The 14,515-nt window shown below is 33.3% G+C and overlaps 1 protein-coding gene across 2 annotated transcripts; it reads right to left on the bottom strand.

Annotated features, from left to right (window-relative positions):
* Positions 1-4,837: 4,837 nt before the first annotated feature.
* LOC124537863 lies at positions 4,838-8,144 on the bottom strand. 2 transcript variants are annotated; one of them, XM_047114812.1, is made up of 4 exons: positions 8,050-8,144; positions 7,671-7,733; positions 6,081-6,251; positions 4,838-5,342 (listed from the first exon to the last, which is right to left on the bottom strand). In XM_047114812.1, exons 2-4 carry the CDS (start codon positions 7,729-7,731, stop codon positions 5,128-5,130), a joined length of 447 nt encoding a protein of 148 aa, XP_046970768.1. In that variant the 5' UTR covers positions 7,732-7,733; positions 8,050-8,144; the 3' UTR covers positions 4,838-5,127. The 2 variants fall into 2 exon arrangements, with proteins under 2 accessions (XP_046970768.1, XP_046970767.1); XM_047114811.1 differs by lacking the exon at positions 8,050-8,144 and having other exon boundaries at positions 7,671-7,804.
* Positions 8,145-14,515: the final 6,371 nt, after the last annotated feature.

Below are 14,515 nucleotides of genomic sequence, written 5' to 3'. Positions count from 1 at the left end.
GTTGGCGGACGAGCACATGGGCCACCTGATCGTAAGTGGCCACCATCACCCATAGACAACGACGCTGTAAGAAACATTAACCATTCCTTACATAGTCAATGTGCCACCAACCTTGGGAACTAAGATTTTATATCTCTTGTGCCTGTAGTTACACTGGCTCACTCACCCTTCGAGTAGGTGGTACCTACCCAGACGGGCTTGTACAAAGCCCTACCACCAAGTAAAAAGTGTAAACTGTGGCAAAAAATAAAATCTCCGAGTCGATTTCGAAATGTTTATTATCTATATAAAATTATAAATGTGAAAGTTACTCTGTCTGCCTATCACTCTTTCACGACGGAACCGTTGAAGCGAATTTGAAAAGGAAACTTGAACTCAAAGAAAGGACATGGGCAGCGTTGCCAATGTGTGGGGAATTCCCCAAATTGCGGGGAATCGCAAGTTGAATGAAATGAAAAATAAACATACTATAACATGATTTTTTTTCTGTGTAGGGAATTTGTGGGGAATCGGGACATTTTTTTCTCAATTTGGGGAATTTCGCTAAGATTTTTGGGGAATTAGGTGAATAGGCATTGGCAACCCTGGACATGGGCTACTTTTTTTTTGCCTGATACATGACAACCAATGCCTTAAAACGAGATCGAATAACGGTCGACTACTAGTAATCTATATTTGTTAACTATGGCACCTACGACATTTCTCACTATGTGCTAAGTGTACAACCCGCACAGTCGTACATAAGCTTACTTCAGGAATAACGCAGTACAACTCATCAATATTTACAACAACAACAACAACAGCCTGTAAATTCCCACTGCTGGGCTAAAGGCCTCCTCTCCCTTTAAGGAGAAGGTTTGGAACATATTCTACCACGCTGTTCCAATGCGGGTTGAATGTGGCAGAATTTCTATGAAATTTGTCACATGCAGATTTCCTCACGATGTTTTCCTTCACCGCTGAGCACGAGATGAATTATAAAGACAAATTAAGCACATGAATCAGCGGTGCTTGCCTGGGTTTGAACCCGCAATCATCGGTTAAGATGCATGCGTTCTAACCACTGGGCCATCTCTGCTGTTTCACTTTTTACACTGATACTTTATTCTTCACATATACATTATTAATTTTGAACTGAATACACAAACATTTCTCGGACATTGGTATTTACAACAATACCAAACGTTAGCGCGATTTAATTTCGGTACAGTGACATCTATTATACAAATAATAAATCATATTAGAAATCACTTTAAACTAATTACTTTTTGCACAGCTCTGATCTGACGTTGTATTTAGAAAATTACGCCTAATGACAAACTATAGCGATTATACACCAAGACAATGTCGTAATACGAAAATATTTCAAGCGACACTGGGAAAATGAAGCTTACTTGAGCGTGTTTTAAATAAGCTTTAAATTACACATTATTCCTTATTAATATTTAAATTAAATTCATTTTTCTTTATTAAAAAAAAAAAACAATTGAAGATACAAAAATATTAATGAAACCTATTAGAATTCCTATAAAAAATAAGTACAGTTAACATATTTATGTTTCTGAAAATATATCTGGGAATCTATCCTGTTAAAAGTGCACGTAAAACGTATTATATCGACCATTATGCCCTAGAGACATACACGTGCCCTCGGTCTTTACATGAAACCGAGTTTTAAGTCTGCGTTGCGACATTTAATATGATTTTAAAACTTCCTGATTGAATATTGCTTCAATTAAAAAGTTATAGCACAGCGTTCTAAGTTTAGTAAGCTTTATTTTCGAATTTTAAAAAGTTTTTAACTGAAGATTAGTCCCTTTGTGTGTGTTAACTAAGTATTTCTAGATATATTTTTAGATAGATAAAAAAATTAAGACTTTATTAGCTTCGACGATTCTCGTGAGTAATCCTTGGGCTAGCTTCTATGAGGTGTGAAGACCAGGAGTTCTGGGGTTCTCTTACAGGCTTAATCACGACGAAGGCAGCATGTCTCCAAGCTTGTAAACCTAACTATTATTCAAGATTGGAATTGAATGGGAAAAGAAGATACCACGTGTTCCCGCCATAGTCCCAAAGTAGTCCTAAGATGACCTTCGTGCCCTAGGTACCTTTAAGGGTGAGTTGCTTCTTGTCATCTGTCAGGATGTCAAAGTATTATCTAATTCTTGATTTGTATGTCTCAATATGAAAGAAAAAATGTAGTGAAGTATGAAAGCGAAAACGATAAAAAATGAGGGCTGTCCATGTTACTTATAGGTATTACTTTAATACTCGGAAGCGTCAATGTAATCCATCAAACTCTGCTCCTCTGCATACACCAAATGCCATGTTACATAATGTTTATTTCCCCATTGTAATCTTTTTTATTTAATTTAAAGACAAATGTTATCAGTAAAGTCTACTTTTATTATATATACATTAAATATAAAAGTGTTTATTTGGATGTTGTGCTCAAATGGAATATTATTAAAAAAAAGTATAAATTCGTCAGTGTTCCACTTTTGGGCAAAGATCTCTGCTTAATATTAAGTGTGTGTGTTAATGTAATAAATGTAAAAGTAGTTTAGTCATGAATTAATATTTTAATATTTAAGATGTTCTTTAAATAAGTAAGTAGTAGTAACAGCCTGCACATTTCCCACTGCTAAGATAAGGCCTCCTCTTCCAAAGATGGTTTAGAACATATTCCACCACGCTGTTCCAATGCGGGTTGGTGGAATGCACATGTGGCAGAATTTCGATGAAATTAGATACATGCAGGTTTCCTCACGACATTTCCTTCACCGCCGAATGAATTATAAACACAAATTAAGCACATATATATAGTGGAGCTTGCCTGGTTTGAACCCGCAATCATCGGTTAAGATGCACGCGTTTTAACCACTGGGCCATCTCAGCTTCTTTAAATAATCTATAAAAATAATTAACATTGCTGTTGTTGTTGCTGATGGGTATTTAAATAAAACGAATTGTAATTTGCACAGTTGCGTCGTTTAAATATGTCTTCTATACGCTTGGGTGGTTCCACTGCAAGCGGGAGATTGATCATTTTTTTTTAACTGTAATCAACCTTAGTTAACAAGTTTATTTTATGAGATTTATCTGGTAATAAATTTACAAATAAACATTTAAAAATAACAACAAAGTTTTTTGTTTTTAATTTTATTTTAATGTCGAACGATAAACACTGTAAATCGTCGTAGCTGCTGTGTTTTCAATATTTATTTTAAAATATTATCTGAGAAATTATTAAATAGGCGATGCGTTTGTACAAATGCATTTTAAACGTAGCAAATAGTTTTAAATCGAAGGAGTTCGTAATATATTAAATAGGGTCGCAGAATATTAACTTACTCGTTCGCCAACACTGCGACGCCATCTCTTGTTTAATTAAATACGTAAAGTGCAAATACAGCGCCGTGTGCACGGGACCCTAAAAGGGCTTTCCATGACCACCGTTACTGATCACTGTATTTTAGGGTTAAGCCCGAAGACCTAGTTTAAATGGATTAAGTTTTCGTTTCATTTCCAATTGGGATAACTGCTTGTACAACACTGTTTATCCTCTCTTAATTTGGGGTATCAATAGAATCGGGTGACGTCCTATTTCGTGTTAAAACTATTTTAGGTCTATTAGGTTATTTACGGTTGAATGCAGATGTATTTAAATACATTTAAGTGATAAAGATTAATGTAATCACTACATAGTGTAAAACAAAGTCGCTTTCTCTGTCCTTATATCCCTTTGTATGCTTAAATCTTTAAAACTAAGCGACGGATTTTGATGCGGTTTTTTCAATAGAGTGATTCGAGAGGAAGGTTTTTTGTATGTAATACATAGACAATATAGTAAAGAAACACTGATCATTTTAGAAGTTTTTAATGTCATGTCGGAAGTAAACAAATTCTGTAGTATATTTAGTAGAATCGCTAGTAAATAATAAACCGTTATTCACAGCATAATACTCATATATTTGAGTATACAAATACATTGTTCATTTTTATATTTTTAATCATTTTTAATAAGAAAACAGATAAACCAAAATACACTTGAAATTGTTAGAGTTATTTAGCTCACTTTATTCATTTGATATTCTCCTGTTAACACTTCTAATGCTGTTTTATAATTAATTGTCTATTAAAGAAGTTACTATCTATCACTTGAATAAATTTGCTTAGTGCAGTAGTCAATGCCGGATTTAGGTACGCGACGGGACAATTACCTTGGGGGCTCGACTCGAAGAGATTCTGACGAGTTACTAATTTTATACATGTTAAGATATCTAGATATAGTCAAATTATGATAATATTACTAATTACTGTCTTAACAGTTACCGATATAAAGAGTAAATGTTATTAACAAACCTGATTGGCTAAATGATAATGTTCAAATTAATTTGCAACATAATAATTAGGGATTCCAGTCCTGTGTTGTTCCAGGGCCTGGAGGACTTAAATTCCAACTTTGTGAGGACTCATTAATATGTCATTCTATAATAATTTAAGATTAAAGATACTCAAAGAAATTACTTACGTAAAATTAATTACTTATCCTAATTAAAATAACATATTCACTTCAGTAAAACTTAGCATACTCATACGTACACATTACGTGCCATTTATCATGATAGTAGATTGCACTTGATACTAGGAGAAAATTAAGTGCTGAAGCGCCATCTACAGGCAGCTATTATAAAGTTGTTTACAAAAAAAAACATACATAACTATAAATGCCACCTTTCGTAGTGATCCATGAAACAGCGCAAATATTATCATGAAGTCTATATTAAGGGAGAATTAACTTTCCGTATCAATGAAACACGTAAAACTTATAAAAAATGCTGCTAAATATTACTTTTTATCGATACAAAAATTTGAAAACACGAACTATTTTTTTATCTTTTTCACATTAACCGGTCCAATTGAGAAGTTATATTTAGTTGATACAATTGACAAGTGCAGAGGTACATAAATTAAATGGACGTATTACATCCTCAGAACAAAGCATCATAGAAAGGTCTACCCTATTTAAATTAGGATAGCTGTGATTTGGATTTGCGTGGCCGTCTCATCCCATTGTATCATTTCATTGAGTCATCTTCTTTTCTTCTTCAGCTGCAACAGTTATTAACGCCAGAAATGTAAAGTTACCGCTAACACCATAAATAAGATGGTCATGCCAGCAGGGTCAACGGTATCGCTGCTGTTGCAGAGGTCGTTGAAGCACTGACAAACGGTGCCCAGATGGTCACTGTTGTCGTCCTTGTAGCAATCTCTTTCATCACGCACCCACCCACATCCTCGGGTGACGCGTACTTCGGAATCGCGGTGAGGATGGAAAACTGAAAGAATGATTTAGAAAAATACATCTTTATTAATATCCTTTATTTAATGATCATCAGCAAATCCCTTATGCTTATTATTTGCGAGTTTAATTTTTGTGTCAAATGTATAGGAAGACTTTTATTTGAAGACCTACTCCTCTTTTGCTATTTAGGTTATGCTATTTTAACTATATTTTTATATTACTATATCTTCATTTCTCCAGTAAATAAAATAAAATTATTACAAATGCGACTCCAATGATTTGATTCACCAAAAATTGAAATTTAATAGTATTTCTGATAAGGAAAGTTAACAGGATAAGGCACCATCATGTGAGTATCATATAATCCCTTTTAAGATAAATAATAACAGTATATAAATAAATATTGGACAATATCACATACATTACTCTGATCCCAATGTAAGTAGCTAAAGCACTTGTGTTATGGAAAATCAGGAGTAACGACGGTACCATAAACACCCAGACCCAAGACAACATAGAAAACTAATGAAGTTTTTTCTACATCGACTCGGCCGGGAAACGAACCCAGTCCGCTAAGTGGTGTACCCATGAATATCGGTCTACGTACTACTCGACTTTGGAGGTCGTCATACCTTTTTAATGATGCTATGTATCATAAAGCGTATGTAACGTAACACACGCCTGATCACCAAAATCTCCCGCGCACGAGACTTCATTTAAAATGGCTGCAATTGAAATCAGATAGTAACAAAACATTAACAAATATACTTACTAGTTTGAACGATTTTCCTGCAAAAGAAACTCGGGGCTATGGAACTTGGTATAGCAGTATCGCACTTCACGATCGGAATGAGCCGTGCCCTGATCTCGTCTTCGTACATATTGACGTCCAAACAGGCGGTGTTGTTAGCGCTGTTGCAATAATAACAGCTTATACACGTGGCTGAAATTACATTAATAATATCATTGTCTGTTAAGTATAACATTTAGTCTTTGTTTGACAAAAATAAATTAATTAATATTTATAATTAATAATATTATATTTTATAAGGGATGAGGACAGGAGGATGATGCTATTTTACGACAAGCTTATTTAAATATTGGACAATAACACATATTACTCTGATCCCAATGTAAGTAGCTAAAGCACGTGTGTTATGGAAAATTAGAAGTAACGACGGTAACACTAACACCCAGACCCAAGACGACATAGAAAACTAATGAACATTCAACATCGACTCGACCGGGAATCGAACCCGGGACCTCGTAGTGGCGCACCCATGAAAATCGGTGTACACACTCCTCGACCACGGAGGTCGTCAAATATTTTATTAACATAACAATTATGAATGAATTGAAAATGGTTACTGTATAAATCTTGTCTGCGCGGAATGGTGACAAGAATGCAAGCATTGAAAATAGCAATTGTAAATTAGAACATGAGAACACTTTTAAGTCACAGTTTCACTTCATAACATCCATACATTTAAAATGCTATCATTATAATCTTTTAATTATTTGATATGTTATATAACGAAAAAACCAGGTACCTAACAGTAATCAAACAATATAAAATTCGGTACCATAACTACACTGAGAGGTTAGGTTAGGTTAGTACTGCTATTACTAATTATTGCCTTAGACAGATTGCTCTAGCGTGGATTAGTGAAGAGACATTTTATTCAAAACAAGTTTCCTCAAGATGTTTTCCTTTACCACTGAGCCACTGAGTACGTGATCATACAAATTAAGCACAGTAAAACCCAGTGCTGACCGAGTTTGATCTCGAAATCTTCCATGGAAAATTCTCTACAAGGTGTACAGTGTTCCTTATATTTTTATGTATGCTCAAGTACATTAAAGATTAGAATAAAGTTTAATGAACGTTTTCGTCTCAAGAGGAAATTGGTGTAATAGTTGTGAATCTGAGCATTATGCAACATTATCGATCTATTTGCTTATTCTTCCTATCCCATTAACCATGAGTTGTGTCATTGGCGTTGGTAGGTGAGGTAGGGCCCCGGTGCATAGAAAAGGAATCGAGCCCTCACCCCCTCCTTCCCATCCCTCTTTAACTAATAATTATCCTTTAAATTTATATATACCAAATAAGAAATATTGTGCACAGGGTCGTTATTTTCTAGCTACGCCACTAAGTGGTATTAAAATGAATGAAGAACTTTTTACATCATGGAACTCCATGGATTACACAATATTACAGAATATAGAGGCATCGAAAAATATCTTGATTTCAAAAATCTCGAAACTTTTTCCAATTAATTAAAAATGTTATCTGTATACGATTATTATAGTGAGTACATATATGAATAAGTAAATATTATAAAGGATAAAACAAACTTACATTTATACACTAATGATAACAGTATCACCAAGGAAAACACAATTCTACCCGAAGAAGCCATATCTGGAATTATAAACACACAAATTGTAGTATTACCGTTCAATTAAAATATAAAATTATTTAAAATTGGAACACCCAATAGCTAGTTTATATTTCGAATTGAAAACAAATACTTTTTGCCTCAAAAATTATCTGTGGCAATAAAAGTATAATTCGCAATGTGTAGGTAGCAATTTATTAAAAAACAAATCACTAAAAAGTTATCTCCATATTTAATTAATCAAAACACACACATAAAAAATATATACACGTATTACACACATATGTATATTTAAAAAACGAAACTAAAGATGGAATAATTAAATAAGAATTACTTTACCTAATAATTACACACAATAGCACGAGTAAATTGAACGTAATTTGTTAGTAACTGGTCAGCTAGTATATAAAAGTTACATATAGTAGAGTGTATGTTTACATGTGATGCTATTAGAATATAGAGCGCCGTTATAATCTTGATACTTTATAAAACAAGTTAATCTTTTTGAGTGGGATTTCGTTATGAATAATTTATATTTAATTGTATTACCAGAGTACTTAAAATGACCAGAAATTAAATATTTTATACACTATAATTATGTCATTTCAGTTGATTTATGATTACATCAATGTATTATCAATTAAGTTTTATTATTTATTTAATTTTCTATTAAATGCTGGATGCGAGTAGCCGGAGAAAGTCCACAGTAGCGTGTACTTGGAGAGGCCTATGTCCAGCAGTGGACAAAAACGGGCTGATGATGATGATGATTTCTATTATTAATTGGTTATTTTAACTTTTAAAATTATATATTTAACTATTTATCTTTACATATCATAAGATTGGAGTGTCTGTTTGTAATATTAAAATACGGCCTTTTTACTCAATACATATGTATATATACTATAATAACATTTATTTAATAATTTTCTTTCTATCTGTTTGTTTCGGCTAATCTCTGGAACAGCTTTACCGATTTCTACGAGAAATTCGCTGGCAGATAGCTGATGAAACAAATAGTAACTTAAGCTAAAACATTAACTTTTTTTGTTGTCTTAAATTTTCGCGATTATGACACATTTAATAGACAGTCCACCCATGACCACGAACGCTGTAAAGTGCTCGAAACGTCGGGATGTCAAAAATAATTAATATACGCGATTAAAATCCGTTATAACTAGTTTTATTTAAATTAACTTTTTTTGTTAAATTCAAACACGCACGAAGTTGCGGGCACAGATAAAGTTTTAAATAAAATCCTGAGTAATTTATTTTGAAAGTAATATTTTCTTTAAACTATTCTAACTCTCAAGTGGTATTTGATCCCCAAAAGTTTTATCCTTATCATCTGTCAATGACCCGAGTTGACATCGACATATTATATTAACAAATTACGTAAGACAATTTATTAGAACGATTCGTACTATATCGTTAAAAGATATGGAGAAAGAATTAGAAACAAAAAGTATTTACTAATAATTGCCAACCTATTGTAAAAAAATGTTATCTTCTACTAAAACGCCTAAATACCGTAATTATTGAAAATCATTACAATTCAATTAGTAGTTGTGGGCATAAATCAACATTTTTTTATAAATTATCCGTAGGTCTGTCTGTAGGTGGTGACCATTTGACATTAATATTGAAATGAAAACCGCTATAACTATAAAACTTTGCCCAAAAAAATAAACAAGAAATCTTTAGTATCTCCCAAAATTCTTATCTTTTATAGATAAGCTAGAATAAACATTACGTTTAAAAAAAAAAACAACTACAATAAATACCGACAACTTTAATATACCTAATTCAAGTTTCCTTTGAAACTTTGTCAAAATAAATAACAAATCCCACAAAAAACATAAAATGTAAAAAAATGCCAAGTCTCTCGATGCAGTCCTTCGTAAAAAGTTTTGAGATCTCATAGAAGCCAAGTCCTATTCAAATTATTTTGTAGCTATAAATCACCATTTAGTTATTGTATCAATAGTTTTCTTTATATTATAATAATAATAAATAATAAATAAATATGAGACAACATCACATACATTATACTCTGATCCCAATGTAAGTAGCTAAAGCACTTGTGTTGTGGAAAATCAGCAGTAACGACGGTACCACAAACACCCAGACCCGAGACAACATAGAAAACTAATTATAATCTACATTGACTCAGCCGGGAATCGAACCCGGGACCTCGAAGTAGCGTACCCATGAAAACCGGTGTACACACCACTCGACCACGCAGGTCGTCAAATTATACTTAAAATGACTTGGCAATGTATACAACCTATTGAATTGGGTACTGCGACAAATATTAACTACTAGCTGACCCGGCAAACTTCGTACTGCCATAATCGAAATACTTAAATAGTCCAAATGTGATGCGCATAGAAACCATTGCACGCAGCGACTCTGGTGATCTAACAGTAACATTAAATAACTGATACTTACATTAAAAACGACACTATCAATATTTTGTGATGTTGCTTATAATATTTTAAAAATATTGTCTGATTTATATTGTTCAAAAATAGTCACGTCACAACAATTAGATACTTAAATAAATAAAAATTTTAACAAAAAGAAAAACCGACTTCAAACAAAACGATATTTTAAAACAAATTAATATGCACTAAAGAGTAATAAAAATAATTGCGTATTCAAAATATTTATTAGGGTCCTCCTAAGTAAAAAAAAATGAAAAACATTAGAGTACTCGAAAGTCGATTTTCGATTATATAATTATATTAACGTAGTTACAATTATTGTTCTTGTTGTTGTTGTTATCGAGTCAGTATTTTATCGTATAAAACCAAGCCAGCCAAGAGCTGATACCGACTCCAATTATGACGACCTCCGTGTTCGAGCGGTGTGTACACCGGTTTTCATGGGTACGCCACTCCGCGGGCCCCGGTTTGGATTCCCGGCCGAGTCGATGTAGATTATCATTAGTTTTCTACGTTGTCTCGGGTCTGGGTGCTTGTGGTACCGTATTTACTTCTGACTTTCCATAACACAGTGCTTTAGCTACTTACATTGGGTGATCCCAATCACATGCATTACTCTGATGAGTAATGCATGTGATGTTGTCTCTTATTTATTTATTTAATTGACCTTAGTAAAAAACTTTTCAAAAGAAGTAATTTATGTCGTACATCATATGGTCATACATCATGTTGAAAGGCAGCAACGAACGTAAGCACATTCAAATTTTACTAAGGACAATAATCCACCTATCGCATCCTCGCTGTAAGCTGTTTAGGAGTTGCATTGATTTATCATATTCGAATATGACTTGTGTTACTTGTAATAACTAACTAACTAAAATATCCAAATAAACCATATGAGATTCCGCCAAGTGTCGCTAGCGTGGTCCTCAGAATTGAAGAGTTTCGTTACTTTGGATCCCATGCTCAGAATCTAACCAAACTTTCACCCCTTAACAGATAACAGTACCCTTAAGTATATCCTTTCTAATAAAAAAAGAATCATAAAAATTGGTTGGCGTGATTTTGAGTTATTTACCTATTTATCGCGCACATGCATAATGCAAATTTAATACTTATGTGGTTTTCATATGAATACCATCATCAGAATTTTTGTTGGATTGTTTTGGATATTATTGAATTGGATAAAATTAAAATGGGACCACACGGGACCACAGTTTCGCTGCGTGTAATGGTTTATCGTCTGCGTTTTTTTTGCGACTGGAAGAAATTATTAAATTCGAGAAATAGTGGTAACGAACTCATATGTAGCTCACCGCATGGACCATGTATCATATTTTAACGACAACGTGAAATAACTATAGATCAAGAGGTTGATCTGGAGCTGATATAACGTTATCAATTTGATCCGGAGTTATTTTAAGGAACTGGCAAATTAATACATGTGCATTAGGCAATCCCCTCTGTTGCTATTCAGTGGAATACATATTGCACCTCTCCAAATATACATAATTTTACAATTAAATCCATAAGTGCTTTCAATTTTTGTCGAAAAACACGTTCTGTTATTTCATGACGATCAGTTGTCGACTGTTCTTCAAATAAATTGTTTTTAATATCATCCCATTGCGTATTACATGTAAACGTAATGAACAGATCCAGTCGACCATTTTTCGTACTTAAAAAATTGCGTCTTGTGCATATTCGTTCATATGCCGTGGGTAACCAATAAACGAAGATGGCAATATAGTCAATCGCCCGATGTCATTTACATTAGTATCATTCACTATAGTATCTTGCAAATGAATATTTTCTTTGGATCTTAATTTTGCTTGGTTAACGATTAAAATTAGGACGGTCAGTTTCTATTTGGGCATACATATCAACGATGTACTGATGATATAGTTTACCACATCTCGAGATATAATTTTGTGCTAGTGGACGAACTATCAATTGATACGAATAAAAATTCATGGAACTAACCTTTATTCTGCATATTTAGACATGAAAATAAATGCACACGCTGTACATTTAGATGTTTTTTTTGGAAATAATAAATTGAAATAATACGTATTACCTATTGAAACTGGTGGATGAGTGTACTCATTTTTAATTAATACTAATAGTTTTATTTTGATAGCACAGTTCCCCGTCTAAAAAATCTCCATTAACAAAACGACCCGCCATTTATTGAATTCATTTGTTACAAAAAATGTGATAAATGACGAACCACTCGACCGATTTTGTGCAAACTTCACATAAACCATCTACTAAATAGTCCGAACAACTCCTGAAAATTTGGTTTGAATAGGTGAGCCCAAACTTCAGTTATAAAGTGACATCGAAAATACCACTTATTTTTATATATATAAATTCGGAAAATAGATGTAACGATGATTTAAATAATGCAAAATAAATTTTAAAACATCAATGTTTTATTGTCTAACATCGATAATCATAGAAAATCAAAGATAATTCTCTAATAAATCTATTTCTAAGGAAAAACAAAGTTGTTGTTTTTATTATTTTCCTAGCATTTTTATCATACTTACTCACCTTCTAAACCTTCCCTGGACTTCCACAATTAATTCAAGACTAAAATTAGCCTAATCGGTCCAGCCGTTCTCGAGTTTTAGCGAGACTAACGAACAGCAATTCATTTTTATATATATAGATTTCGGAATCGCCATTGCGTCAGGACGTTGAGCCCTAAGATGTTACGTTATATGTATGTATGTTGCCCTTTCTTAAAGGCCGGCAACGCACCCGCAATCCCCCTGGTGTTGCAGATGTCCATGGGCGGTGGTAGTCACTTTCTGTCAGGTGAGCCTCCTGCTCGTTTGCCACCTATGTCATTAAAAAAACGTCCCTTGTGCCTGTAGTTACACTGTGTGTGTAGTTTACTCGCCCGTCAAACCGGAAAACAATATTACGAAGTATCTGCAGCTGCTGAAGTTGTCTGGCGGTAGATTTTTTTTTATGTTGCAGGTTGGCGGACGTGCATATAGGCCACCTGATGGTAAGTGGTCACCATCACACATAGACAATGACGCTGTAAGAAATATTAACTATTCCTTATATCGTCAATGTGCCACCAACCTTGGGAACTAAGATGGTATGTCCCTTGTGCCTGTAGTTACACTGGCTCACTCACCCTTCAAACCGGAACACAACAATACTGAGTACTGTTATTTGGCGGTAGAATAACTGATGAAGTGGGTGGTACCTTTCCAGACCAACAAAGAAATTAAAGTAATTTGTCACATGTAGGTTTCCTCATGATGTTTTCCTTCACCTTAGAAGGAGATGAATTGTAAACACAAATTAAGCACATAAAAAGGTTGCCTATATTTGAACATGCAATCATCGGTTAAGATGCACGCGTTCTAATTACTGGGCCATCTCAGACAATGTAGATATATCATTATAATTTAAAGTATGGTGTGAAATCCTTGCTTGACCTGTGCGAAGTCGGGACGGGCATCTAGTTAGTATTAAATATGATTAAAATGTCAATTTTCTTTAAATCAATCAAACTTGAAAGTCTAATGAATATGAAACGTATAGTCTATTTATGTACAACGTGTCTTCGCCCGCGGTTTTTCTTGTTTTATTTGTCACATAAATTGTAGCATATGTCCTTCAGGATTTAGGTTTGAGTCATATAAAATGTTATGAAATTCAGATAGGTTTAGTTGTGAAAGAGGATCTAGCAAGATTTTCTTTCGTATTTACAATATTTATATAAATAACATCCTTTTGTTTCATTTTTATTAAATGATTTATTGCCTAAGCGTGTCATTTTAATGTCTAAAAATATTCATTCATTCATTCATTCGTGTAAAATATATCAGAAAAAAATTTATGAAATATGTGATGACTAAAATGTATTAATTAAATTAATGAAAGTGAAAAATAAATAATGCATCTAATGAAGTTTTCTTCCAATATGTGTTTAATCCTTTCTTCCTGTAATGTGAGCATTCGACTTCATACGGTTTCAGGTCTATATAGAGAACACTATAGTTTTGATACTTTTCATATATTTAACGTATTTTATAAAAAAAAATTGTAAAACAAAAAATATGAATACTTAAATTAATCTATTTTCAAAAAAGTCGAGATCGCGTAAATGAGACTTTTTTACCGGAAAAGTAAAAGATTATATTTCGAAGTTGAAGATAAAACCTATGTACTTATAATATATATCATTCTGCCTAATACCTAGATAAGAACAGTGTCGTGAAATTTACTGCAAGCGAACTCTATTATATAACATTACCAGCCTGTAAATTTACCACTGCTGGGCTAAGGCCTCTTCTCCCTTTGAGGACAAGGTATGGAACATATTGTGCCAC

Source organism: Vanessa cardui, chromosome 19 (assembly GCF_905220365.1).
Source record: "Vanessa cardui chromosome 19, ilVanCard2.1, whole genome shotgun sequence".
Classification (NCBI taxonomy): domain Eukaryota; kingdom Metazoa; phylum Arthropoda; class Insecta; order Lepidoptera; family Nymphalidae; genus Vanessa; species Vanessa cardui.
This window is presented reverse-complemented; position numbering and strand designations above follow the sequence as displayed.